This window comes from Mastomys coucha, unplaced genomic scaffold, assembly GCF_008632895.1.
Source record: "Mastomys coucha isolate ucsf_1 unplaced genomic scaffold, UCSF_Mcou_1 pScaffold18, whole genome shotgun sequence".
NCBI lineage: Eukaryota > Metazoa > Chordata > Mammalia > Rodentia > Muridae > Mastomys > Mastomys coucha.
The window spans coordinates 42,715,517-42,743,395 of record NW_022196900.1 but is presented as its reverse complement, the minus strand read 5'-3'; the positions used below and the strand labels follow the sequence as shown (position 1 = coordinate 42,743,395).

The 27,879-nt window shown below is 37.6% G+C and overlaps 1 protein-coding gene across 3 annotated transcripts in view; it reads left to right on the top strand.

Moving 5' to 3' along the window:
* Zdhhc21 (zinc finger DHHC-type palmitoyltransferase 21) overlaps positions 1-27,879 on the top strand; it is a 56,449-nt gene that overhangs the window by 1,614 nt on the left and 26,956 nt on the right. For 2 of the 3 annotated variants that reach the window (XM_031377751.1, XM_031377752.1), the window contains exons 2-6: positions 4,065-4,211; positions 10,469-10,666; positions 14,776-14,874; positions 20,708-20,819; positions 23,359-23,497. In XM_031377751.1, the coding sequence (XP_031233611.1) occupies positions 10,513-10,666; positions 14,776-14,874; positions 20,708-20,819; positions 23,359-23,497 (504 nt within the window). In that variant the 5' untranslated portion in view covers positions 4,065-4,211; positions 10,469-10,512. Of the gene's footprint in view, positions 1-4,064; positions 4,212-6,103; positions 6,250-10,468; positions 10,667-14,775; positions 14,875-20,707; positions 20,820-23,358; positions 23,498-27,879 lie in introns of all 3 variants that reach the window. The other variant, XM_031377753.1, reaches the window with a different exon arrangement.

The window sequence follows — 27,879 nt, the reverse complement described above, 5'->3', positions numbered from 1 at the left end:
GAGAGGGAGAGGGAGAGGGAGAGGGAGAGGGAGAGACAGAGACAGAGACAGAGACAGAGACAGAGACAGAGAGAGAATGTTTGTAGTGCCAGAACTCCAGAATTCAATTTGGATGTAAAACAGCAGAATTATATTAGCTGTCTTCAAACTGTGGAGATCTCTGTTAATACTGTAGGAGCTGTAGCTGGAATAAACAAAAATGTACATGTTTAAGAGAAATTGATGTCTAAGCATGCTTTATTTACTTAAGAAAATTTAAATACCTAAGTATCTACACATCCATATGACAATTAGGATCCAGACAAAAAGAAATCAGTTGGTCATAACATTTTCACTGCCCACTGTCTGATTTCCCTAATCCATAATGGGTAATTCAGAATCCTATTGGGAAAGCACATATATTAGTAAAGAGATTAAGAACTCTGGGAATGCCCACATGGAGCCTATGGAAACATTTCAGCATAGGATGTTATATGTGCAGCAATATAAATTTATCAGGCATAACTGGGAGGGAAAGCAAAGGAATGTAGACTTTCTTATATTATTTAGCAAAAATATTAGGGCTTAGATTCAACTTTTCAAGTGTTCTAGAAATAAAAGATCATTCTAGTAGAACAGTCAGAGTATACATTTATTATATACTATTACTGAAATTGAAAATATTTGACATATATAGAATGAGCAAAAAGTGGAGGTCTCCCATGATCTCCCTGATCTATTTCCATGTATATGTCTGCGTATATATGTCAGTCAGTGGTAGGGTTCTTGCCTGGGATGAGCAAGGCCTTGGCTTGGATTCACTGGCACTGGGAGAAGGAGGGATGGTGAAAAATAAAAGCTGGAAACAAGCCTCCTGTCTGTCTGGTTAAGAGTCCCCAAGAAGCTCGATCAGCTAGTTTAGTAGTCACAGTTTTCATGTGTGAGGCTGCTAGCTAACGCTAAACACCTTACTATAATGTCAGTTTATTTACTTGTTCCCTGGAGTAAATGGTAACATTTTCTGGCTATGTCTTTTGCATTATAGGCCTGCTTTTCTCCTGTAGTATCTCAGTGTAGATTAAGCTTCTAGGCTTTAAGAGGTTGGATGTAGATACACACACACACACACACACACACACACACACACACACAGAGAGAGAGAGAGAGAGAGAGAGACAGACAGACAGACAGACAGAGACAGAACAGAGACAGACAGACAGTAAGTGAGTTAGAAAGATCAGATTAGGTACAGATTAGCAGTGCTTGATTGTGAATTCACAAATTTTGGTGTTAAGCTTTTTATCTGTGGTTAGAGAGTTACTTAGTTGTTCACAACCTGCAGGATTTCATTATTAGAAGCATTTAATGTTAGTGTGCTTAATTTATACGTTGGTAATTTATATGCGTTGGTAAACTCTGTTATGTGTGAGCAAGCCAATCTAGCCTTTTTTTCTTCTCCCAGGATGTCTTGGCCCAGTGACTACTTGAAGGGCAATAGCTTGCTCCTTTTCCCACTTGGAAGAGCATACCTGGTTAACACCCAGGAAAAACCTGACTTAGCCTCCTCATTTCTGGCTTTTACGGTACCTGAGTGTTTTTCCCTAGTGTTATATTTAGAGGAAGGTCATCAATGAATCTGTCTCCACCCTACATTAATGTTGCTTTTTGTGTTTTTGTACTCCCGTGTTCCTCCGTAAAAATTCCCACAGAGCTTTTCATACATGAAAACAATATTTGATAGTCTGTCTTTAGTTGGTATCATTCTACATCTTCCAAGTTATTCTTGGGTCAGGAGAGTACAGAAGTATGTAACGCTGGCTCAATGTTGTTAATGGAAGTGCATACTTTGGGATTCTATGAAGCTGGTATACACAACAACAAATGCATGTGAAGGGCCAACAGCTTATGTTCAGTTTTGTCCAAAGAACAATGACAGAGAGAATCACTGGAGGTGCCAGGATAATATGCCTGGACACTATAGCACCCATGATTCTTCAGAACTCTTCTTGGAGAACTATGTCTCAGAATGCCTTGGCTGGACTTGCTCTCTAGCTTCTGAAATCAGGTGCTGATTTCCATCCATACTCCACTCCCTGGTTTGATATCTGGCTTTCTACTTGGAGTTTGTTTCAGATCAAGCCTGTAGTTTTCTTTTTCTGCTTGAAAACAGAGCAGGCAGCGTGTGACACACCTCTTTTCTGCATACTTATAATGCAATACAATGTCAGTGGTAAGACTGTAGTGAACTGAGGAGGTTTCTGATAGTTTATTTTGTGTGAATGGGTGTGTATGCATGCATGTGGGCACATACTTGCCATGGCACACTTTGTAAAAGTTAGAGGATCTTGTACAGGAATTTGTTCTCTCCTTCCTCCATATGGGCCCCAGGAATTGAACTCAGGTCTACAGGCTTGATGGCAGCTGTCTTTACCCACGGAGATTTCTCACTGGCCCTAAAGAGTTTATCTTAATAAATAATTCCCTGGCTTTGGTATTAAACAAAATAGAAAGTAGATGGATGGCTAAATGTTAGTAACACTTTTAGTGATGGGGTGCAGGGATATTTTTAATTTAGGAATTGCTAAAGTCATACTTACCTTTAATTCACTTCCCTTTCAAGTAACCATTGGGCAGTGGTGCTTCCTTGCCAGGCAGCTTCCCACTGAAGGGTGACAGCAGTCTTCTAAGTTGGCATTATTTTCCCTGTTTTGCCATGTTACAGTGAAGCTTGGAAAGGAAAAAGAGGCGGTACAAGTTTGACCATAGCTCCCTATTTTTAACACCCATATAAAACTTAGGTCTATTTTGTTGATAATAAACTGAGTATTGATGATATTTTTAAAATTATGTTAGCTCATTGGCTGATTCCTAAAGTCCACTAGAGCCTGGTATCTTGGAGTTAACTGCCATGATTAATCAGTTTTTAGAGTAGAATAAAATCAAAAGCCAAGTTGCTTTATGGATGTCTTTAAAGATATGTATCTGCAACTTTGGGTTTTATTGTGGTATGTTTGAAAAACTAATCAGTTATTTATATTGTTTTAGATATAGTATATTAATAGATGTACAATGCTAATGTTTAATGATATAGTTTGGAGGTATTGGGATATTTGTTAGCCCCTAACTTTTGGATTCAGGGGGTCCATGTTATTTGTATCCCACAGAGTGATGTTTTTCTAGATTTTAATTCAGTGAGTGGCTGGGATTTGAGTCATGGATGATTGACCTGTGCTATTTCCTAATAATGTGACTGATGGAAAGTGCTGTGAGGAAGCCATCAAGAGCTCCAAGCCTTAGCATCATTACTGACTTTGGCCATGTTTCAAAATATACTGTATATAATTCTCAGGCTTGCCTGTTTGTTCTTGGATAAAAGAATTCATTTATTTACCAATAGTGGCATAGCAGCTCCCCAAGTTTGTCATACATACTTGGCCCCTAAGACCAAGACAAAGTGAAGGAGACCATTTTGAACTTGATTAAAGTTAGTGGGTGCTGAGAGATCGCTCAGATTTCTTCAGCATCAGTACCCTAGCAGATAATATGTAATTAATAACTTGGTTGAAGAAGTGAATTGTATAGCCTATAGTTCTTTATAATATTACCTTTTAAAATTTGAACTGTAGGAATTCACTTTTGTGGTTGACTTTCAGTAGTTTTGTTCAAGGAAGGTAACTTTTTTTTTAGCATTTTGCGTGAGAACATACACTTTACATTTCCTCTTTTCGTCTGTTGTGCTTAGAGACTTGGAGCTGCACATTTGATCATCATTGCCCTGACTCTCACAAGTGAGCTCAGAATACATTGTGACTCTTTGCTTTGTGGCTAAGGTAGTTAACTGAGCCCAAATGCAGGACACATGATTATTTGATTTTATGGGAACTGGATGATTTCAAAAGAGAGAGCTTCCAGGAATAATGACCATGGTGCTTCTGGGGGGTGGGTGGGATATGAATGCACAGGCCAGCTGGACTTGGTTCATCTTATTTCTGATCTTAACACCTTTGGTTATTGACTCTTTCCCAGAATGTCTTCCTGCTTACTGTTTCCTTCTCTGTAAGATGATTTTGTTAAACTCTTCATAGGTACTTACAGAGAACCGGTATTGAAGGGAGGCCGATATGATGGAATATGAAATGTAAAGGAATAAACAAAAGAATGACTCAAGAAGATAGCACTTCTAAATGCAAGTGCCAAAAAAATCACAATTCATCTCAGTGAATTTGCAAGTGGTAAGTGAGCATTCAATTTTACATAAGAATGTGTTTGCTTTCTGTGACATAGTGTATCTTTGAAATCTAGTGTTTAGTAAATTCATTTGCTAATGAAGAATTAGAAACAATTTAGGCTTTTTTATATTAAAATTTTACAATGTATTTTCTTAAGACTTTTTCCATTAAAACCTTAGAAACATCTTTTTAAATTATAAATATTAATGGTTCTATGTAGGTCTTTCTGCACCACATTTTAAAAACTAATCTGAAGTGAGAAAGAGAAGCTTAAATCAAACATCTTTGTAAGCCCATTGATGTCTGTGCCTTAGGCTATTTCTATTTTTCAATTGGTTGAAAAGAATGTAGAGTTTCATGTCCTCACTAATAGACTTAGAAGAAAATATAACTTGTACATAAAACATAAGCCATCCATCCTTCTTACTGCTCTGTCAGCCATGTGCTATGTGTGGTCTGAGGGATGATCTGTGATGGCCATCTGCTCAGTCTTGAAACAACCTGACTGAGATAGCAAGTACAGGTGATGCCAAGCCATAGGCTTGACGTGTCAAGCAGAAGTCAGCTGGGGAAGCTGAGGCAGTCAGCTGTACTTCCCATGTAAGCTTTCTCTCCAGTAATGGTCTCTGCACTGCTACCCGTCCCATTCTGAGCTAGGTATTTTTAGCCATATGACAAACAGTAGTAACCTCTGTTGGAGATGGTTCGCTTTCTAACTGTTTTCAAGGACACAGTTTTTGCTGTTCAGATTTCTTCCCTCTTTTTCACAGACTTAGGCAGCCCAGTCCATTCTCATACAAGGGGGCTTTGGAGGACATGTGACATAAACATGCTTGTGTCTGAAATGGGGTGGAGCCCAGTGTTGAGAACCAGCTTCCCAGTGAGCTCAAAGAGCATCTGAGAATTGATATGTATCTTGTACATTGTATCATGGGATGACCACTGTTAGCAGTTTGGTTACTGTTTTCTTCAGAGTGACATGTTCTCTGTGTACAAATCATTTTTTTTAAGCAAAAAAATTATTATACTATAACTTGGATCTCTAGATTTTCATCTTGAAAAAATTCAAACAGAAGCATGGAAATAAATTCGGAGGTGTAACACAGGAATACCCTTATGCAGATTGTGTTGTAGTGACAATTCTGGAATTTTGGTTTTTCACAGAACTATTATAAGAATGTATTTTTGTTTTTATCCCAGGTATTGGGATATGGGGCTGCTTCAGACCTGTGTGCAGCAGCTGACTATGATTTGCCTCATGCTTTAGCAGAGGCATGGTTTTGCCAGCTGTAGATAGTTTCTGTAATTGTGTGATGTTTGGAATTCTGGGAATTTTTCAGATGGTATATAAATGCTAGACTCTCACTCAATAGGTGAGGTGAGGTGAGTGGTTGTTGGTTTGTTAGTAATTGTGCTCAAAGGAGAAACAAGAAAGACCTTCGATTCAGGGCTCCTCTCTTCTCCTCCCCTTTCCCCTCTCCTCTCCCCCCTCCCCTCTCCTCTCTTCCCCTCCCCTCCCCTCCCCTCTCCTCTCCTCCCCTCCCCTCCCCTGCCCTCCCCTCCCCTCCTCCTTTCTCTGCTATTTAGTGATATGGGGTGAAGATGGGGGGGTGGGGAATGAAGGGTAGGAAAAAGAAGAAGCCACAAAATAGCCCAAACTAGCTACAAGCAAAGAAGAAACAAGGAGAAAGAAGTTAGGTTCAAGGATCTCCCCCCACCCCCCAATCGTTCTTTCTCTCCTATCTAGTGATCAGGAGTGGAATTGGGGTTGAGTAAAAGGTGGGAAAAAGTAGAATCCACAAAGTAGCAAAGGCCATCCATACTGTGTAGTTGATGGTGTGAATTCCATTGCATCCCATCCATCAGTCAACTTTATTGTTATCATTCTATTTCAGTGTGAATTGCAGACATCAGGATTGTTCTCTTTAAGTAAAGTTCAGAATTGGCTTATAGTTTTGACTGTGTAAAGCTTCACATACATAGCACAGAATGCCTTAATCTTAAGTATACTTTTCCTGAGTTTGATGAATGTTTGATAAAGGTAAGGTTTTAGATAATACTATATTTTTATGATTACAAAAAGTGGTATTTCTCTGTATATCCTTGTCTGTCTACTTTGTACACTTGCATGTATGCTTTTGTAGGTGTTATAAATAAAACTGTTGGGCTAAAGGCTTTTACATTTTGATGGGCATGCCAAATTGCCCTCTCAAGAGCACTTTATCCGTTTACATGCAGGTCAGCAATGTAGCAATGTGTGGGAGTGCTCTTTCCCTTGTACCCTCTCAGCACATGAAAACTACCTAGTCACTCTGCATCTCCTCATACTCAATGATTACCCAGTAGATTTTTTTTCTGTTTGTAAATTGTCTTCTCATATATTTGCTTTGTGTGCCACTTATCAGCCATGCATTATAATATTCTTTCTGGGACTGCTTTGTCTGTAATTTTGTTTTGGATGTGTTTTGAACTCAGAAATTTAAATTTTTTGTTGTCACTCAGTGTTTGCAGGTCTTGATTGTGAAGGCCATCCTTACACCAAGCATTTAAAATCACTTGTTCTTTTCTTCCACAGTTGGCTTTTATTGACCTTTACAAGGAAACAGAGATCATTATGACTAAAGTGCCAGGGAAATTGGTTTTAGTTTTAAACCCTGAGTTAAATTCAGATAGTAAGCAGAGTGCTAGAGAGTCTTCAGACATGAGCAGCAAATGATGAATATTTTTCATACTTACAGAAAAGTAATAAAACCAGTTTTAGCTAAGGTGGGGAGTCATAGTAAACTTAAGTTTATGAATATGTATTTGACTTTGTTTCTAATTATTTTTGGGTAATCCTTATTTTTCTCTAAAATTTTCATTCTGACATTACAATTTTCTCTCATTGTCATTTTTTTTTTCTGTTCGTTTGTTATTTTTCTTTCCTCAGTGACTCAAATCTTCCTTCTGTGGTGGTAAATCAAGGTGCCTGAAGTGGCAAGAAAGGAAAGGTTGTATACCTTCAGAATAAATTGAACATCGCAAATATCTCCTCAGGGTAGTTTATTACAGTTGAATTATAATTTCTTTAAAAGCAGTTTGTGCTGTAGTAATTTACATCAATATGAAGCTAGTCACTATACTCAAGTGTAGTCACCAGATAGCAATCTCCAGTGTTGAGGAACCAGTTCATCAACTAGTCACTTCAAAGTTTGATTATGAGCTCACCATTTAATATACAAATTAGCATGTGGGGATCTCCAGCTAATGAAAGTATTTGGGAAGTGCCGTCCTTATGCCTGAGCAGCACTGTTCAGTTGGCTGTTGCTCAGAGTGTGTCAGAGTCTCTGTCCAGCATCAGCCACACCTGGTGGCTCTCCTCCCTGGCTGGCGTGATCCTGCTCTTCTACCAGTGATGGGCTGTTGGCTGTAACCAGCTGTGGGCTCCTGGAAGACCACTGTTCTCTCTGGCCTCCTATAAGGACTATGTGGTGCTAATTTTTACTAATCAGGTATTTGTTTTCAGCATTCAGTGGTGTGTTCTTGTTTAATTTTTCTGGGCTCAGTCTTGTTGGGCATGGTGTTGTTTTAGAGTTTGCCATCCACATATGTTTTCATTCAGGGAACAGACCCATCTTAAATGATTTTGTCACTGTGTGGTAGTTTCTGTTGTGAGGAATTAATCTTTTCATAATAAGAAAAATTTGTTATTTCAAAACTAAAGGAATTAAAAACAGATTCAAAAGATGAATACTTGATGATTTTCCTATTTAACAGATTTATATATCTGTTTCTAATGTTAATGTTAGGAATAAGCCACAAAAGTATTGTTGCATGTGAACTTAGTTTTTAGTCTTGTATAGAATTGAAGCACTGAAAGCCAGAAAGGTAAATGAAGTTCATACTGTTGGGTATGTCGGGAAGCAGAGCCTCCGTCTTTTCTTGTATCTGGGTAGTTTAACAAAGCCGGAAAAATGTTAACAGTAAATCTCAGGCCAGTCTGGGCTACATAGCAAAGTCCTTTCCTAACTTCCCATCCTCCCAAGTTACTCTTTAAGTGATTCTCTCTTTAGCTATGCAGGTATTTGTGTTCTTGTAGTTTTAGAATAATGATTCCTAGCAAATGACACAACATGCTTTACTCTTTCTGGTTTTCTTTACTTTAATGATCTGTCTTTTAAATTTCTAAGACATAATGAAGTTCAACTTTTTAAAAGACCTGGCTCTACTCCTATTTTAGAATTCTTATAAAACCACTGATTTGGACTTTATTTCATTTAAATTGTGGGTGTATTGCATTTGAGTTCTTGTCATTTTTTTCAAGGGGAAACTAATATTTAAATTAAAAATATACATTTAAATTAATTTACTTTCTTGGTCCTGCTGGGGATTGATGCTAGCCAAGTAGTAGTCTACTGTTGCTCTGCGCTGCGTTCTTTTTTTCTGTTGCTTCAAGAGTTGGATGAGAGGAGAGGTATTCTTTTGAACTCACGAGCCCCTTCAATCGCTGCTTTGGTAGCCTATGGCCCCGCTGAGCACCAGCAAGGCCCTTCAGTGGGAGCCCAGTTATTCATAGAATGAAGTTGTGGGCTATCACATCAGCTGCAGATCTGGGAGTCATCCTTGACTATTCTCTCACTCCCAGTGGTGAACCAATTAGTAAGGCTCACTGATTGAGTTTTACTTCGAAGAGTCCCTTCTCCAAAGTTAATTTTGACTTTTGTATTCTTTTAATCTAGCTAGCTTGCCTTTAACTTTAGTCATCAAATTTATAATTTATTTAAAGTACAGATCTTACTTAACCCCCACTTTAATAGCTTTCCTGTGCATATGAATGAAGTCCATCTGAGTGCTCTAAATGACATGTTTTCCTCATGATAGAGCTCTGTCCTTATTTCTGAGTCAGTCCATGGGGGGGGGGGTGGTTATGACTTCTGATGGCAGATTGTGATACTTCCTGTGACGCTCAGCTTAGTCACCCTGCTCTGGCCTCTTTTTGCTGTACTGTTGCTGTGTTTTTGTCTTAGATAACCTTTATACATCTTTCAAGATTGAGCTCAGTTTGTATCTGTTCCAGGAACTCCTGCTTCAATCCCAGTGTCACTAGGCCCATCTTCAGTGCATTTACTGACAACTCTTTCACAGATCGGGAATTTACCATAGTAAATTAAACCCTTTTTAAATGACATTTTCCAGATGGACTTGGTTATTTAAGCAAAGGCCATGCCTTATTACTAGTTGTATTTACAGTGTCTAGGAAGTGATTCTTTTAGAATTAACTAAACTCACAACTGTGCACTGACATCTTAGTGAGGACCGTGGCTAGTTCTTCTGAGCCAGCATTCATCTGGGTGATGCACCTGGTTTTGAGTCTTGTAAGGAATTCAGGGGACGTGGAATGGGGTCTGGGAATCTGTCTTTTTTTTTTTTTTAATGCTCCCTAGTTGATTCTGGTTTGTTGCAATATGAAAATGTCTGACCTAATTAATTATTATACCATTGTGTCAGAGATGCCCCTAGACCATGTACAGTAAGTAGTTGTTTAAGCTTAGTAAGTTATGCCTACTACAGTATAGATATGTTTTAGGTCACTTGATGGACATGAATTCTGTATGAAATTTCAGCTCACTTGTAGAATTTTTCATTTAGGGATGTGTTGCTGATTGTGAATTCTCAGCTGAATGATAGTCCCACTTAAACAGGAGTCTTCTTGAGTTGATAGTAAGGAAATTAGTTAGGCTTCATCCTACAGATTTTAGTTATTTGTGATTTTCACTTAATTTTGGTCTTTCAAAATGATTTTAAAAATATTTCATTGTGGTTTTAAGTACATATACAGTCTTTATGTTTACATTTGCATATACCCACAAAGAACCACTCAGACCAAGGTATAGAACTCTTTGGTCCTTTAGAAGTTTTGATGAAATTCATTTCTAGCTAGAATATACCCCAAGACAACCAGAACTAGAGCCTGTGATGTTAGCCTCCTGGTGAAAGTGCTGAGACTTTGCACTTGTCTTTTGGTGGACATACTCATTCATTTCTTTTGTGTCTACACATGAAATTTGTAGATAAGGATAAACTATTTTTGTGATTTATTTTGAACAATTAAAATTAAATTGTTTGAAGATTCTAGTAAATTTTGTGTTTGTTTTGCTAAGTGCTTATTGAGATAAAACTCAAATATGCACAGGAAACTCAGTAAATATCATGTTTCCAGAGATGTAGTTTTTTTCATTGAGTAATTTTCCCATGTTAGTAACTCTTGTTTTTCTCTCTAGGATTGTCTTGCCTGTGGGCTGGCAGGCAGTTATAGGACTGCAGAATGGGTCTTCGGATTCACTTTGTTGTTGACCCACATGGTTGGTGCTGCATGGGCTTGATTGTCTTTGTCTGGTTATACAATATTGTTATAATTCCCAAAATTGTCCTCTTTCCTCACTATGAAGAAGGACATATTCCTGGCATTTTAATAATAAGTAAGTTTCTAAGTATTATTACCTTCTATAAAGATTTTCTTTCTCATTGTGAATGTTTTGAAGTACAGTGTCTTCATTACTTCCTTTGATATGATATTTCAGTAGTACTACTAAACCTTTGATTAAATTACAGTTGTATAAAACAATAGCTTTTTGTACTTGGAGAGATAAGATACTAACTCTGTATTTATTTCACTCTGAAAAGTATATGAAGACCATTTTGTTCAAGAGAAAAACCTGGCAACAGGATTTGTATTTAATTGTGAACATGGGAGGTTACTGGTTGATTGATTGATGGATTACTATTTTGAGACAGAACTTCTCTCTGTAGCTCAGGATGGCTTCAGACTTGCCATCTTTCTGCATTTTTTCTGTATGCCTGGGACCCCAGCATCTCTGTGCCTGGCTTGAAGATGGAGGCATTATAAGGGAGGGGATGGGGTATATTACTGGGAGATGAGAATTTCATGATCCTAAAAATGGCTTGATTGTGATCCCACTGGATTTCCTGAATCATTATTGTCTGCTGCAACCCAAAGATTATGGCCTGTTTATATTACTGACAGATCACAATGATACATTGTTGTGATAATTTCCTAACCCAATAAGGCCATATTAAAAACACACAACTCTGTTATTATATTTCTAAGCTCTATGCCTAGATTGGGCAGATGTATCACTATACTAGTTTATTCTCCAGCTATGTGACCCCTTGCTACTTGCAGCTTCTCCAGGTCATGTGGGTTTGCTTCATATTGGCTTCCACCTCCTCTTCCTTTGTCCTCTCTCCTTCTGCCCCAACTCTCTAAGACCTCCAGTCCCACCTTTCCTTTTCATTGCTCAATCACAGTCTCTAACCTTTATTTGACCAGTTAGAATGGGGAGAAGTCACATAAAATCACCTGAATACACAATCAACTCCTAGTCATGGGCAACCCATCTTGAGGAAGCAGAATTAACATCAGAATACAAACAGCACCAGTACAACCCACATTTCTCCCCTTTTGTCCAATAAAAAGGCTTCTTCCCCCCCCCCCATGTAAATTGAGCATAACCGCTCTCCACCATCAGAGCAAGATGCCCAAAGGAAAGAAGGCTGAAGAGGAAGAAGGTGGCCCCAGCCCCTGCCATTGTCAAGAAACAGGAGGCCAAGAAGGTGGTCAATCCTTTGAGAAGAAGCCCAAGAACTTCGGCATTGGGCAGGACATCCAGTCCAAAAGAGATCTAACATACTTTGTCAAATGGCCTCGCTACATCAGGCTGCAGCGGCAAAGAGCCATCCTCTATAAGCGTCTCAAAGTACCTCCTGCCATTAATTAACCAGTTCACCCAGGCCCTGGACAGGCAAACAGCAACTCAGCTGCTTAAGCTTGCCCACAAGTACAGGCCAGAGACAAAGCAAGAGAAGAAGCAAAGTCTACTCGCCCGTGCTGAGAAGAAAGCTGCTGGCAAAGGAGATGTCCCAACTAAGAGACTGCCCGTCCTCCGAGCAGAAGTCAATACAGTTACCACCTTGGTGGAGAACAAGAAAGCTCAGTTGGTGGTGATTGCCCATGATGTAGACCCCATTGAGCTGGTGGTTTTCCTGCCTGCCCTGTGTCGAAAGATAGGGGTGCCCTACTGCATCATCAAGGGAAAGGCTAGGCTGGGGCACTAGGTCCACAGGAAGACCTGAACCACTGTTGCCTTCACACAGGTTAACTCGGAAGACAAGGGTGCTCTGGCTAAGCTGGTGGAAGCTATTAGGACCAATTATAATGACAGATACGACGAGATCCGTCACTATCGGGGAGGCAACATCCTGGGTCCTAAGTCTGTGGCTCGAATTGCCAAGCTGGAAAAGGCAAAGGCTAAAGAACTGGCCACTAAATTGGGTTAAATGTACACTAAGTTTTCTGCACATAAATATAATTACAAAATTAAAAAAATTGAGCAGAACCATAGCAAATTTAAATATAAAATATGATATACACTTAACATCTAGCCCATCATATTTGTCAATTTAGATAAAGTACTGTACCATCTATCCTAACTTAAAGAATCTACAGTTCTATACCTGAATTATATTCTGATTTTATCTTGTATTACCATCTGAAAACCATCCTTTCAAATCTGTATCATCTTCCTCAATACTATACAACTTAAGTTTGTTTGAGACTATAACTAGTTTTCAACCCCGTCAGAAATTTGAGAATGAATTAAATATTACCTGAATATATAGGAAGCACAAAAACATGGCTTCCAAATTTAACTTAACCAAATTTGTAGAGACAGCTGACTACCTGGACAGCCCCTATTTCTCAAAATGTTGAAGCATCTGTCTTCAGCCTTCTGGCCCTGGATCATCTGACAGACCTTAAATGAAGCAGGAACTATGAAAGACAATCCTACTCTGTCTTGGCAGAGCTATGCTGTTGACCATCCCACATTGTATGTCCTTTCCTAGACAGTATTTTTTGTCTGTAGATGGATCGGGCAATTCTTGCCCATTGGCTACCTTGCCACAACTGGAGCAACATCATATGGAGGTTTTGATGCTCAGTATCTTTTTTGAACCATGAAGAGTGGGGTACTGTTAGGAGCAGACCTGGCTTGTAGTCAAATGATCTGTAGTAATGAAATAACATTAAATGCCATATTTTGTGGATTTCTGATGTTTTTGAAGACTATGTAAAGTATATCTGAACTGTTAAATCTTAACTACTCTTAGCTATTTCTATTTGAATAATATTGAAGATACTTTATTATAATTAAAACAGAATCTAATATAACCATGAGTTTACTATCTGGCCTTTAACTTGTGTTACTTAATCATACTAAATAGTCTGTAATAGCAGCTATAGAAGGACTGGGCCAAAGCCTTGTATTCTTAAGTGAGTTGCATGGGCACAATGCCTATCTAGGAGTAACAACACTAGTTTCAAATTTTGTATCAATATATAAAGATTTATACCCATAAAACCTTAAACCTGTGTCAATATACATAAATTCTATTGCAGTGTAAGAAATTAAAACTTCAATTTTGCATCAATATAAAGGTTTCCACCATTATAAAATTATGGCTATACAATGTTTTAAGAGTAAACTTAATATCTTATCTCTATTTGTCTATTTTTCTAATTTTATTATATACCCTCTCCCCTTTTCTTTCCACTCCCTGCTCCTTCACCTGAGAAGGAAGGGTAGAGAAGAGGAAAGGAAAGGTAGAAATCCCTGACTCTAAGCTCTCTAGTTTTCTCCCTGTGCAAAACAACTCACAACCACATACCTGCAGTGTTTACAGCTTTCGTGTCCTTCCCTCATTTTGGTCTCATAGCAGTTATAAGAAATACAATCCCTATCATACATGCTGTGAGGTGTGGCCATTGTCCTGTAGTCCTAGCACTCAGAAGACTGAAGCAGAAAATGGTGACTTCTAGGCCAACCTGAGCTCTGTAGTAAGATGTACATCAGACAGACAGACATTGCAGTCAGATACACATCAGTGAGCACTGCTTCCTTTTTATGTGCTCAATGTGTTGGTTTTTATTCTTCTATAAAATGCCTATCTTTTTTTTTTTGAGCAACAGAGAATTAGAGGGTGTGTTTATTATTTTTTCTTATGTATTAATTTAAAGCATGTAATGGTGACTGAATCTCAATTGTTAATATTTTTGTGCTTACTTTAACATTCAATTTAATTCTTCACTTTTGAAGTACATCTCTTTAAGATTCATTGAATGAGGCAATGATTTAGAATAATTTTGAAGATAGAGTTGATGAAAGGTTAAATATAGATTTTTCTTAACTGCTGTTTTGATTCTTTTAAATGAATCCATTCGTTTATTTAGCATTACTGGGGTCACTGTATGAAAGAATCTCATTTATTATGTTTATCAGTTATTTTAGAAAATCGTATTTAAAATTGATACATTTAGTGTAGATGTCATTTTGGCATTTTAGCTATTTGAAATAGTAAAATAAATCTACATTTTATTTTTACATATAGTCTATTGATAAAGTTATCCTGATAAGTGTTGACTAAAATGCATTTTTAAAAATTTAAGCTTGTTGATAAAAATTTTAAATGGCAAGTGACTAATTTCTGTTGCTTAATTTTCATATTACAGTATTCTATGGCATTTCCATATTTTGTCTGGTCGCCCTAGTGAGGGCCTCCTTAACTGATCCTGGAAGACTCCCTGAAAATCCCAAGATCCCACATGCAGGTACGGTGTTTTTTAGGTTCATCCATTTTTCTGATGTTGAAATTATATTTATTGGCACATTACCTCCAATATATGCTTTATGTAAGTCATTTGAAACCACTCTCAGGCCTCTGCTCACATGCATGTTTTCAGTTGCAAGCACTCCCTCCCCCATTCTGTGCCTGCTCTTTTCATTCCTTTCAATCCACATCAGTTCTGAACATATTCCTTTCAATCCACATCATCAGTTCTGATCGTGTGGGTTGCTTAACCTCTGTGTGCAAGTGTGGTGGTGTATCTCGAGTCTCCAGAAGAATCTGCCACCACTCACAACAAATCAATATTTGTTGAATGATAGAATAGGATTTTCACTTTGTGATATTGATAAGTTGCTTAGAACAAATAGTTTTAGTGTTATAAATACCAATTTTCATTTTTCTGAAGGTTCTAACAACTTAATGAAAAATTGAAAACTTTTGTTTCTGATATCAATTGAAGATAATTTTTTTATTCTCTTGGTAGATAATCATTCAAACCATGAAAAATTGATTGTTTATTATATACCAGATACAATAGATGCTCACTTTTTATCTCTCTTTAGTTCATCTTTGATTATTTCTGTATTAGCTTTGAGAGCTCTGTACTTTTCTATATGTTTTTTGTAGTACATTTTAGAGCTAGAATATTTTCTATAGTAATTTAGTGGCTTCTAAATTTTTACTTTCAATTTTTCTGGGAGCTTTAAAAAAATCTCAGTGTCTAGGTCACTACTTATATCAGCTAAATGAGAATACCTGGCTCAGACACAGGTGTGAGTTTCCTGAAAGATCCTCTGTGCTTCAGTGTATAGCAGAGTCACTCTACAGAGCCCTCCAGAAATACTGATTCTTGGTTTTTGAGACAGGGCCTTATGTGGCTCACAGACGTAGAGGTGAAATGGGAATATCACAGTGCTATTTGTGTAGCTGTAGCACTGCATTTAATACGCTGCTCAGTTCACTTGCAGCAGTCGGAACACAGTCTCTTAGTAGCTAATGCATCCATTCTGGAGTGAGCAGAGAGAGGGTATTCTGGTCTCTATAGACTCCCTCTTCCTCCTGGGCAGTATAGCTGAAATCTGTATATATCACATCCACATGCTGCTACAGCAGCACTGAAGTGCAGTAGCCGCACAACAAAGAAGTGGCTTTTTCTAATTCCAGACCTGGTCCTGAGGAACACTGCAGTGGTCAAACACTCAAATACCTACAGGCTCCTGATACTGCCTGTCAATAATAGATGGTCTAAAGGGAGTAGCCATGATTCAGCTGTTGTTACACAATTAAGTTGCTAGATGTTCAAATTTTAGAAGAGAAAAATGAACACATTACTAAGTTTTTGTCATTCTAATGAAATACCCACGGCAGACACATTTTATAAAGAAAAGATTTATTTAGCGCACATTGAAAGTCTCTCATGGTCCAGATGATAGGATCTGGGAAGGCTTCCTTACCTTCCTGATGTCATTTTCTCCAGACCCCCCAGAAATGTCCATAAAGCTCTGCTTACAGTGTTACAAGCTTTGCTAGGGTATTCTTCCAAATTCTTCCAGAAGCATGGTTCTAAAAGCAGTTGCACATTCTAGGTAGCATTGTTATAACAGTCCTATCTGTAGAATCCACTTTTCTGTACTAGTTTTGTGTCACCATAATAAAATAACCAAGACGGAGAAAAGATGGAGAAAAGATGGATGTACAGATGGAGAAAAGAGATTCATTTAGCTCATGGTCTGAAGGTACGGGGGCATGGTCTCCACACTGGCGCAGATGGAGTTGAGGGCCCAGGAATGAGTACTCGTTTTTCAACAGGATGCTGGAGGTTCAGAAGTGGTATAGGTAACAACTTTTGGGATAATCCCAGTTTCTGTTGTTCACAACCAAACTCTTTTGGTTTTTCAAGACATGGTTTCCTTGTGTAGCCCTGGCTGTCCTGGAACTCACTCTGTAGACCAGGCTGGCCTCGAAGTCAGAAATCCACCTGCCTCTGCCTCCCAAGTGCTGGGATTAAAGGTGTGTGCCACCACTGCCCGGCCACACAACCAAACTCCTAATACATAGACCTTTGGGTTCAAACTTCACCCAAACATGAGGAACAGGAAATCTCAATTTTTATAAGAGATTTTTACTATTAAAAAATAATTCTATTTCAGTAAGATTTTGAACTTGTGCCTGGCCTGAAGTACATGGTGACACACTCTGTCTCTCCAAGAGCCATCCATCCAAACAAACAAACTAACCCACTACCAATAAAGCTTTGAATTCAAACTCTTAACACTGGGGGAAAAAAACCGCAAAAACTAATAAGTAGATAAGTAAATAAGTAAGTCAGCAAGTAATGAAATATAGAAATATTGAACACTAAATAATGCTTTTTTACAGGTTATTTAGTGTGTGTCTCTGTGTATGTGTGTATCTACACACAAATGTACTCCATGTGCATGTAGGTGCCCTCAGAGGCCAGAAGGCATTGACTCAAGTGTCCTGTTCTGTAGTACATGGAGTATTCTAGGTTAGCTAGCCTGCAAACTTCTGATTCTAACTGCCTCACATCTTGCTGTTTGCTTGCTCGCTTCCTTCCTTCCTTCCTTCCTTCCTTCCTTCCTTCCTTCCTTCCTTCTTTCTTTCCCTCCTTCCTTCTTTCCTTTCTACCTCCTTCCCTTTCTCTCTCTTTCTCTCTTTCTTCCCTCCCTTCCTTCCTTCTTTTTTCTTTTAAGAATACCTTTAACATACATGTGATCCATTAAATATGAGGCAAAGTTAAACACAAGGGAGTATTTTGTTTTTCGCCCAAGAAGGGAAAAACTTTACTTTAAAACCTTTGAGCATATAGATGTAACCAAATGAAATTGTTATTTATTTATATCATTAAAATTATTCACATGTATTTGAACTAATAAATATAAAACAGTACTCTAATTTAGAAATATCACTCATTTTCAAATTTTATGGAATAATCTTATTTGAGCTCTTAAAAATTTGCTTTTTTGAGGGTAATTCATCTGTCATATAGGTCATTCATTGAAAGTATCTAGTTCACTGTGTGACCATCTCCACAGTCTGCTTTAGGATACACTCACCACCACTGACTGAGCATGATGAGTCTTTTTAAGACTTAGAAGATTTTGCTTTGTAATACTGCGTCACAGTTCTTGGGTTACAGAAATGGGGTAGACTTGACTTCCCTGCATGCTGGAGTTTGCTAACTTACTCGCCTGGGCCCCAGTGTCTTAAACTGTGGGTCCTCTAACTGAATGTGGGGGATCATGAAAACTTAAGCTATAGTAAAGGATTTCTGAAATGTAAAATTTAATTCTAAATTAAATGACTGATGAGTCTGCACCTCTGTAGCACTTGCCTCTACTGAGCTGTGGGTGACCTCACTGAGTTCTGAATTCAGTGCCTCCCCAGTGTGTGTGTGTGTGTGTGTGTGTGTGTGTGTATGTGTGTGTGTACACGTGCGTGTGTGATAGATGCTACCTGAAACACCCAGGCTCACAACTCATAATCATGGCATACTATTATATGTATGAATTTTAGGTTTTTTTTTAATTGTACATACAGAGTTTTCTTCTTAAAGTTTTTTTCTATGAGGAAACAAGAAAGAAAACAAGTACTTAATATTTTCCTACCATATTTATCTTACTGGAATGTTGGATTTTAAACATTGCTGTTTGAAGAGCAGGGCGAGGTGGTACAAGTCTGTAATCCTAGCATGCAGGAAGCAGAAGCAGAGGCACCAGCCACCAATTCAAGGCCAGTCTGCTCTGCATGGGAAGGTTCAGACCAGCCTGGTCTACACAGCGAGTTTTGGGCAAGCCAGGGTTATATATCAAGGTGTGTCTCAAGAAAAAAATTCTTTTGCTTGAATTTCTGACTGGAGTTTTATTTAAAAACTTGTTAGATGTTGTTTGCCTCAGGATTATAGCAGAATTTTTAATAATTTCTGAAATGACTGTAGATGTTTTGCTGCTATTTTGTCCTCTGTATTTATGCGCACTGTTCTCAGCCCTGAAGATTTAAAAATCCAAAAATCAATCAATTCTGCAAAATATTTAAAAGTTTTCTCTTTTGTATTATCAAATATTCATCAAAGATTTCTTTATGTAAAAACAAATAAACACAAGTATTATGGTATGAGGTTCTTTAAATGTCAAAATCATATGTAAACTAAATAATTGTTTTAAAGTAATTTATGATTCATCAATAATGTTTGATTTGTAGACTTACTTACCTGGATAGCTGGGATCATATGAAAACTTCTCTGGGGAAATGGTTACGAGTGTGCCGAGCAGAGTTACAGGCTCCTTCTCCGTAACTGGGCGTTTTCTTCCCTCATGTACAGGACGTCAGGCATGGAATAGAGCATTGATTATCTCTAGGCTGTTACATGCTAATTCACCACAATGGTGCTGTGCTGGAGCCATTATACAGTTTCCATCTTGTTTGCAGTAGTAAGGCTGGCTTGAGCTGTTTAAACTGGATTCCAGTATTGTTTCTCTCAAGATATATTTCCATCATAAAAGGAACTATAAGAGATGATGTTTTAACAACAGTTAATTTGATAGATTTTATTTTTATTTACCAGTTTCCTTCAAAATATCTACAGCAGAATATTTTCCTCACATTTTCCTATGTAATATTGGAGTATGTTGATTTATAGCCATTAGACTAAAGTGGTAGAATTTAAAAGGGATCAGAAAACAACATTATTATCATCATCTTTTTAAAATATTTAGAATATTTTTGAAAAATTTAACTTTCATATTTGCGCAGTCAGCCAGTGCCAACACTGTGTGCAAAGACCACACATACATGATATATTTACTGTGCAGCTGCTATGTCTGTCCATCTACTGTAAGATTATGAGGGCAGCAGAAGCATAAGTGCTGATATTTTAAGACCTTTAGAATGGTAAATTTTCATTTTAGAAGCTGCGAAGAGTATGCATCTTATGTAAGGAAGCAGTTATTTTATCTTGGAAGATGAATTAATAGTTTTCATTGATGCGATTAGAACAATTTGTGATGAAAACAAAAACCTTTCTCTTCTGCAAACCTTTAATTGTATTCTGTTTTCCTATAGCCCAGAGGTAGTTGCTAGTATGCTGAAGCTGATTCTAGCACTGGGTTGGCTGTGGCAGGAGTAGTGGCACATCATAGCCAACCTGGGTGATAGTATCCAGACCCTGTCTCATAAAATTAAAGCTCACTTATCTGTTTATTTTCATTAAATACTAATGATTTTTATAACCTTTGCTTCTTTATTGGATGGATGCCTTCTAAACCCAATCTGACCTCTAGCCTTCTTCCAAAACACATGTCCAAATTAATTCATTACTATTAAAAATAAAATGCTCTAGGAAAATATAAGATTGGTTTCAACTTATTTACCTACTGAACTAAGACTCAGTATTGGTTTCAACTTATTTACCTACTGAACTAAGACTCAGTATTCTTTCATCTTTAGTTCTTTTAGATAATATAACTTGTATAAATTAATTGACTTACATAAAGTTCTTTCTAATATTTTGTCTAGGCTTAGAGTTTTATAAGATATCATTTATATTCTCATGATTTTTTTCAGAACCGTGCTTTCTGTCATTTACTTTGAAACAGTGGTATCTTATTTTTGTAGTGTTAAGATAGAAATGTATAAAACACATAGAACATACAGCAACATTTATGGCAAAGGTGCTTGCCTGCATTGGAGACTCAGCAAAAAGAGAAATGTCACTCCATGGGATTTAGTAGCAGCTGGTAAGTCTCAGCATTGCTCATGTGCCTCCATGTAAGCGGGTGTGTCTGCTCTCTCCGCAGAGCGCGAGCTGTGGGAACTGTGCAACAAGTGTAACTTGATGAGGCCGAAGCGCTCCCATCATTGCAGCCGCTGTGGCCACTGCGTGAGGAGGATGGACCACCACTGTCCGTGGTAAGGAGACTTTTCTTGTCGCTTTCTGAAGAGCTGCAGCAGGAGGATTAGCTAAGAAAAAGACAGTCTGAGAACCTGTCAGCTTTAAGAAAAACTTATATTAAAATTACTCCATTAAACATTCTTTCAATAAAAATGATTTTTGCAAATCCCAGAGTAAACTATAGAGGTCCTATCCCTGCTACCAAGAAAACATTTGAGCAGAAACTTTGAGCAGAAAAAACTGAGCAGAATTACTACATACCCAAATACACAGAAGGACTAAGGCACTTATATCAAATGAGGCTTGGAGGCAGAATATTTGCTACAAGGTCAGATGTGTGGAAGCACTTACCTCACAGCTTCTCTCTTGTCAGGGGGAAAAGCCACAATGTCTGCTGCTTAGATTCCTCTTTCCTAACTCAGGAGAACAACAACGCTTTTCAGATTCGCTGATAACGCTCTTCTACTCCTTATACCTTTTTAGAGTGTTTTCTGTTGGATAGTAACATTTTGTACATGCTGGATATATATAAGTGCCAATTAACTTTCTGTAGAACTGCCAACATTTTTGGTCAATAGGGGGCTCTGTTGTAATATTAAAAGTCATTCTGTTAAGAAGTAGATTTAAAAAATGCTCTGAGAGTCTATTGTATTTCATTTCAAAGCTGTCACAAAAAACTTTGAGCAAGATATTATATTTAATTCTGTTTATCTAACATTGAATCTTGTTTAAATATTTAAATTGGTATAATAGAACTTTATAAATATATATGCATATATATCTACTTATACATGCATGCATGCATATTGTATATACGAAGTTACCTGTATAATAGCCTCCTGTGACTTATGTCCATTTACCTGCAGTTGGCCAAAGAAGATAGTTTTCCTTTGCCTAATGATTCTTTGTGTAACTCATTTTGATAGCATTGCTAATTAGCAAACTTTTAGTTGAAATTGTTTTTTAACTATAGACTGTTATATAGATTTCCAGAGACTAGAAAAACAGACCAGCATTTTAAATAAAAGTACTTCAGGTTTTTTAATTGTCTAAATATACTATAAGATACTGTATACTATGCCACATAGTGTTAAAAAAATGTACTTTATTTTTAAACCTCAGTGGTACTTACAGTCACAATAATAGCATATGAAAAATATTATGTGAAATCTGCAGGTAATTAGTTCTCACACTGAAAATTCATAGCACTTTTTTAAAATTAGTTTTCCTAATCAACTAAAAAGATAATAAACATTTATGATTTAGCTGGGTATTGCTGCTTCCTTACAAAAGAGTGCCATAATTAAAAAAAATTATCTGGGCAATGTGTCTGTTAGTACTAGTGATATATGTTTAAGAGGTAAAGACTAGGTTGTTGGTGAGGAAATGAAGTTCTCTTTAACTTGAAGTGTGACATTGAGATATTTCTGTCCCAAGGCTTCAGTGTCTGTTTGAGGGTATTGGTGAGAGGTTAGCAAGCAAGGTGGCCTAATCTAGATTTGGGGATTTCTGTGATTTGAATTTTCTAGCAGAGTGCTGCTGAGGTCCAAGTGAGGGCAGTACATGGTATTAATTTGAAGTAGAGGATTCTTACGTTTTAATAAACTGCAGCATTTTAGCCATCTCAGCTTCAGATCTGATGTGATGGCCCACTGCCTCAGGTCCTTGTTTTTGTCTCTGATTGTTCTTTCTAAATAGTTTAAACTCAGGCGCCTGCACACTAAGCGAGGGCTCTTAGCTTTTCAGGGTTAGATGCTGTTTCCGAGCAAGAACGTGTGCTGTGTTGTTCCAGAGCGGCTGAGGAGAGGAAGGGTGGCTAGCAACCACTGAGCAGAGTTTGATATATGTGTGTGTATATATATATATATGCATTCCCTCCTTTGGTGATAATGTAGTCCTATTTTGAAGGAAAACATGTATATAATTTTGAGAAAAATATTTTATATTGAAATTTTAAATTAGATTTTTAATAGTACTTAAAAATATACCCATTTTATAAAATAGGATACTCATTTTAAATGAACCTTCATAATTTATGATTATAGATTATCATTTTTATAGTTAGCCTTCACTGTTGTTTTGACAGAGAGTACACGTAAGTGGTTTTGAATACATTCTTAGTTTCAGCAGCCACGTATAGATATTTCATAAAGTAAACATATAAAAATAAAATGGTGAGCTTCGCAGTTCTGTCCAAGTAGCAAGTCTGAGCTGTTTTTCTCTAAAGTGTTTAAATTGTTCTCTTCTTCTCGAGTGCTGCAGGGAAGGGCAGGGTCCAGAGAAAGACTCCACTTGTCCCTTGGCCTCTGTCTCTTCTAGATGAATATCTCGGACCAGTGGCCTAAATCCGTTATGCGTGTCAGTTGACACAGGGCACTAGGCTGCTGTGAGCTAGAGGAGTGTAGCTTCCAACTGGCCTCCTTGCTGAGGGAGAAGGCATGTTAAAATGTGTATCTTTAAATAGTTGGATTTTAGGTTTAGGTGAGATTTCCCTTCATGATCCTGATGTGAGCATCTTACTAAAACTTCAATGCTTCTTTTTCATTTTCCCTTTAGGATAAACAATTGTGTGGGTGAAGACAACCATTGGCTCTTCCTGCAGTTGTGTTTCTACACTGAGCTGCTTACTTGCTACGCACTGATGTTTTCTTTCTGCCATTATTATTATTTTCTGCCACTAAAAAAGCGTAATTTGGTAAGACATTTATATCCATGTTAGAGCAACAGTGATGTAAGCCTGTGAACGTGGTTTTTCCTGAGTGCAGGCAAAAATGGCAAAGAGCCTCAGACCAGTGAGCTTTACACTACACCGAGTTTGAGAAAGTGGTCTGTTCTTTTTAGACAAGTCTCTTTATGGCTGTTTGTGTAGAGTAGATTTCTTCAGAAGACAAAATATTAGCTCTTTCAGTATAGGAGTCTTGGTTTAAAAGTAACATAAAATAATGAAAACAAAGGAAAAGTATAAAAATCTTGGGTTTTCTTTTTTAAATAAAATCAGACAGGTTTATTTATTTTACTATTTTAAAAATTTTTTATACAATTTATTTTGCATATTCTTTCTTCTCTTCTTACTTCTCCCAGATTCTTCCCACCAAAATTCATCTTCCTTTCCTCTCCTGTTTCTCTATCTCTGTCTCTCTCTCTGTCTCTGTCTCTCTCTCTTTCCAAAAACAAAGGCAAAACACCAAGCCAACAAAAACCAAAGTCAAAAAACACCAAACCATAACCAAAAACGAGGACATAAAACATGGAGTCTGTTTCGTGTTGGCCAGCTATGCTGAGCGTTTGGTCTGCCCTGAGTGTGGGAAATTAGTTACATTTTTTAAGGTTCTCAAAGAGTAGTTAACATTTGAAAAGAGGACTCTTTGTTTCTGTATTTTAAGCCTAGATCTCGGCGTGTAGCCTAAGGTAACCATGAACTCGTTGCCTCCTTTTTCATTTCTCCTGAGTGCTGAGATTCTAGGCATATGCCACCAGATCTGGCCTTCTGCCTCCAGCTCTCTCTAGCAGTAAGATGAGTTTGTAGAATGTTCTAGAGCAGTGGTTCTCAACTTCCTAATGCTGTCATCTTTTAATACATTTTCTCATGTTGTGGTGACCCCCAAGTATAAATTTATTTTTGTTGCAACTTCATAACTGTAGCTTTGCTACTTTTATGAATCATAATGAATGGTCTTTGGTGGCCCTCATGGAAGGATTGTTTAACCTAACCCTAACCCCACCCCCACCCCCATGGAGTCATGACTCACAGGTTGGGAACCTGTTATTTTTAGGTATAGATCATTTGAGCAGTGCTCAGACTTGTCTAAATGGTGTTGATGATGCACTTCCAGAGCTTTTAGTTCCTAACTCTGTTAACTGGGTACCATGGCCTTCTCACTGTAGTGTTTCTAATCACAAGAGAAAATGGAGGATAGTGAAGTGCGTGAGGACTGCATATAGAGAGTGCACATAGAGGGTGATTTCCCAACTGGCTTTAGTTACAGAGCTGGATTAAACAGTTTATGCTATTTTTCCATTTTATTTGGGCCTTGGTTATATTTTTAAAGAATACACCCCCTTCTGTGTGTGTGTGTGTGTGTGAGAGAGAGGGAGAGGGCGAGGGCGAAGCTGATGGAGGTGGGTACTTTTCCTGTACAATTACACTGCTTACGCCTTTGCATATAAAACGCCATGGTGATAGGTGTGTGTGGTAAGCTATGAAATGCAAGTGCTGGGAGTCTTAGTTCAGTGTGTGGTTGCTTTGGTGTGCATGACTGTTCTGAGACTTGGCTGTTCCGTGTGTTACAAACCTCAGTGGAGCTGTGTCTTAAAAGTGATTGAATTGTGATTATTAAATATGGTGTACATCATTAAAATTATATCTGATAACTGTATAAAATTCAAAAGACAATATTGCTTCTTATTGGTACTCATCATTAAACTTAGAGCCTCATGTAAGCTAGCCTTGCAGCTGCGCTGTATCCCTAGCCCACTCTTTAGTTTTCAGACAGGGTCTCACATTGGCCAGGCTGATCTTGAGCCTCCTCTGACTCTATTGCCAAGACAAGCCTTGAATTTGTAGCCTTCCTGTCTCAGCTGTCAGAAAAGGTTTCAAATGTATTTGTCATTTTCACACTGAAAATACAGTGCCTGTTTCTGTTAGAGTTTTAGAAAGGAGTCATCTTGCTTTAGGTTAATTTGTGGGATAATTGGTGTTAATTAGAACATGTGAATCATCCAAGAAAACTGTGTGAAAATTGAACCTCAGAAGAAGTGTTTTAAAATTGTTTTGTGGGGTTAAGGTCATAAATTTTCAAAGTATAAGGGAAGATGTGAGAGGTGTCAGTGGAGAGAAAAAGATCATAAAGAGAGACCCCCTTTCTGGGCAGGGTGGGGTCAGCAGCTTCTGCCCCTGGGGGCTAATGGACCTCCATATTTAGATTTTGTTAATCAGTTTTACTGGGGGGACAAAAAGCTATTCTCACTTTTCCCCACACGCATAGTCTGTGACTACTTTTGTGCTCCAACAAAGTTGAGTGGTGGTGACATGGTGCATGGCTAGCAGAACTTAAAAATACTTAGTATCCACCTGTCATTGACTACTAAGTTTACCATGGTAGTCAAGAGGTCATTTTGAAAGCAGACACTCTAGATTCAAATTCTTACTTTCTTTTATTGCATGTATTAACCTTCATAGGTTGTTTAACCCCTCTGCTTTGCAATTTCATTTTCCGAAAGGTGTGAATAATAATGAAACTAAATAAGTTAATATATTCAGCCAGACGTGGTGGTTTTGTCTGTAATCCTAGAACTTTGGAGGCTGGCCGATTGTAGGAACATTAGCAGTTCAGGGTCAGCCTCAGCTATGTAGCAAGTTTGAGGCTAGCCTAGGTTCCATAAGACCTCATTTCAAAAAGCTAAAACAATTGAGAACAAAAAAGATAATATATGCAGGAATACCTGGAAGTAGCATACATTTATTTAGCTTATGTTACATTTGGTTTCATGAAAACTCTCAGAAACAGAGAATATTTTCTTTAGTTTGGTTTTATGAAAAAATTATAAGCCATTGAACAGTATTGCAGAAAGTTTGGTGACATTCGAAAGAAATTGCAATAACAAATAAAAATGGCATAATAATACTTACATGGAAGATTTAGAAATTTGAAATTATGAGAATATTTTGCTTTAAAGTTAGAGAGATGGGGAGATGGTTTAGTGAGCAAAGTACTCATAGCCCATGGTGGTACCTGTAATCCTGGTGCCATGGGGTCAGACAGGAGGAGCTCTGGATTTATGACTAGTGCTCTAGCCTAATTGGTAGGCTTCGGGCCATGAGGGACTCTGCCTCAAAGTAGGTGTGTGGCCTTCCCAATGATACCTGAGGTTGTCCTCTAGCATCCCACATGCATGGGGACCCGCACACACATTAACATACATACACACACAATATGAGGGATAGAAACCTAGGTGAATTAATGCCAATTAGAGGAAGAATTACATTTTAAAGTAGAGAAACTGATTATAGGTGGTATTTGAATGTATTTTTATGCATGTACTGTGTTTTTTACATATATACTAAATGTTTTATGTAATAATACTGGGGAGAAAATATGCAAAGCTGTGTTTTAGAAACTCAGACAAGAGTAATGCAGGCTTTTTAAAATAGTAGTAATATCTTAGTATTAATAAATGTCAATCTAGTGATCAGATAATCTTAACTATATTAAAGATATTTTGGTATAAGTAATTCTTTGGTATAGGAATATCACTGTTGTTTATACCTAGCAATGTTGAGCAGGCCTTGTTTTTTTAGCCTAAGCTTGCAAGTGTCTTGGTAGTAAGTAGGTTGCTTCATAGTTTGCCCTTTTCTTTTTCTGTGCTCACCTTCATTTTAGAAGTGATGAAATGGAAACTTAAAAATGTCTTTTCCAAGATCCTGTCATTTGCTATTGAGGAACATCTTGGCATGTTCCTATTTAGAACACATTTTCTGAGTTAGGGGTGGCAGTTCATTCCGTGATCCCAAAATTGGGAGTCTGCGAGGAGGATTGTCATGAGTCTGACACAGTGAATCTCATTATGAACTACTTCATTTCAACTCTCCTGGAAGAAATTATTCCAGTTATAAACCTGAAAGGATCGTCATTTCTTCAGTTTTGAAGAATTTACTGGTTACACAGGATTATAGATGAACATTTGCTTTCAGTTAAAAAATATTTTTTCCATTGCTTTTTGTTTCGATAGTTTCACTGTAAAGTCAGTTGTTGGTCTATTTCATGAACATAATGTGTTTTTTAATTGCCACTTTTATGATCTTTAAAATTCTCATTCTCAGTTATTTTTCTATAATTCTGTCATGTGCTCCAGTATTGTTTTCTTTGCAATTTATTTTGAAACTTTAGTGTAACTTCTTCAACCCGTGTGGTGAAATTCTTAAGTTATAAAATTTCTGTCCCACTTTAAATATGCTATGACCGTTTTTACATAGTTTAGCATATAATTATGTATGTGTGAGATTTCTGCACTTCCTGTCTTTGTGTCTTTTTTTTTTTTTGCCTACTCCATAGTTTAATCTATTTTTCTACTAATCTC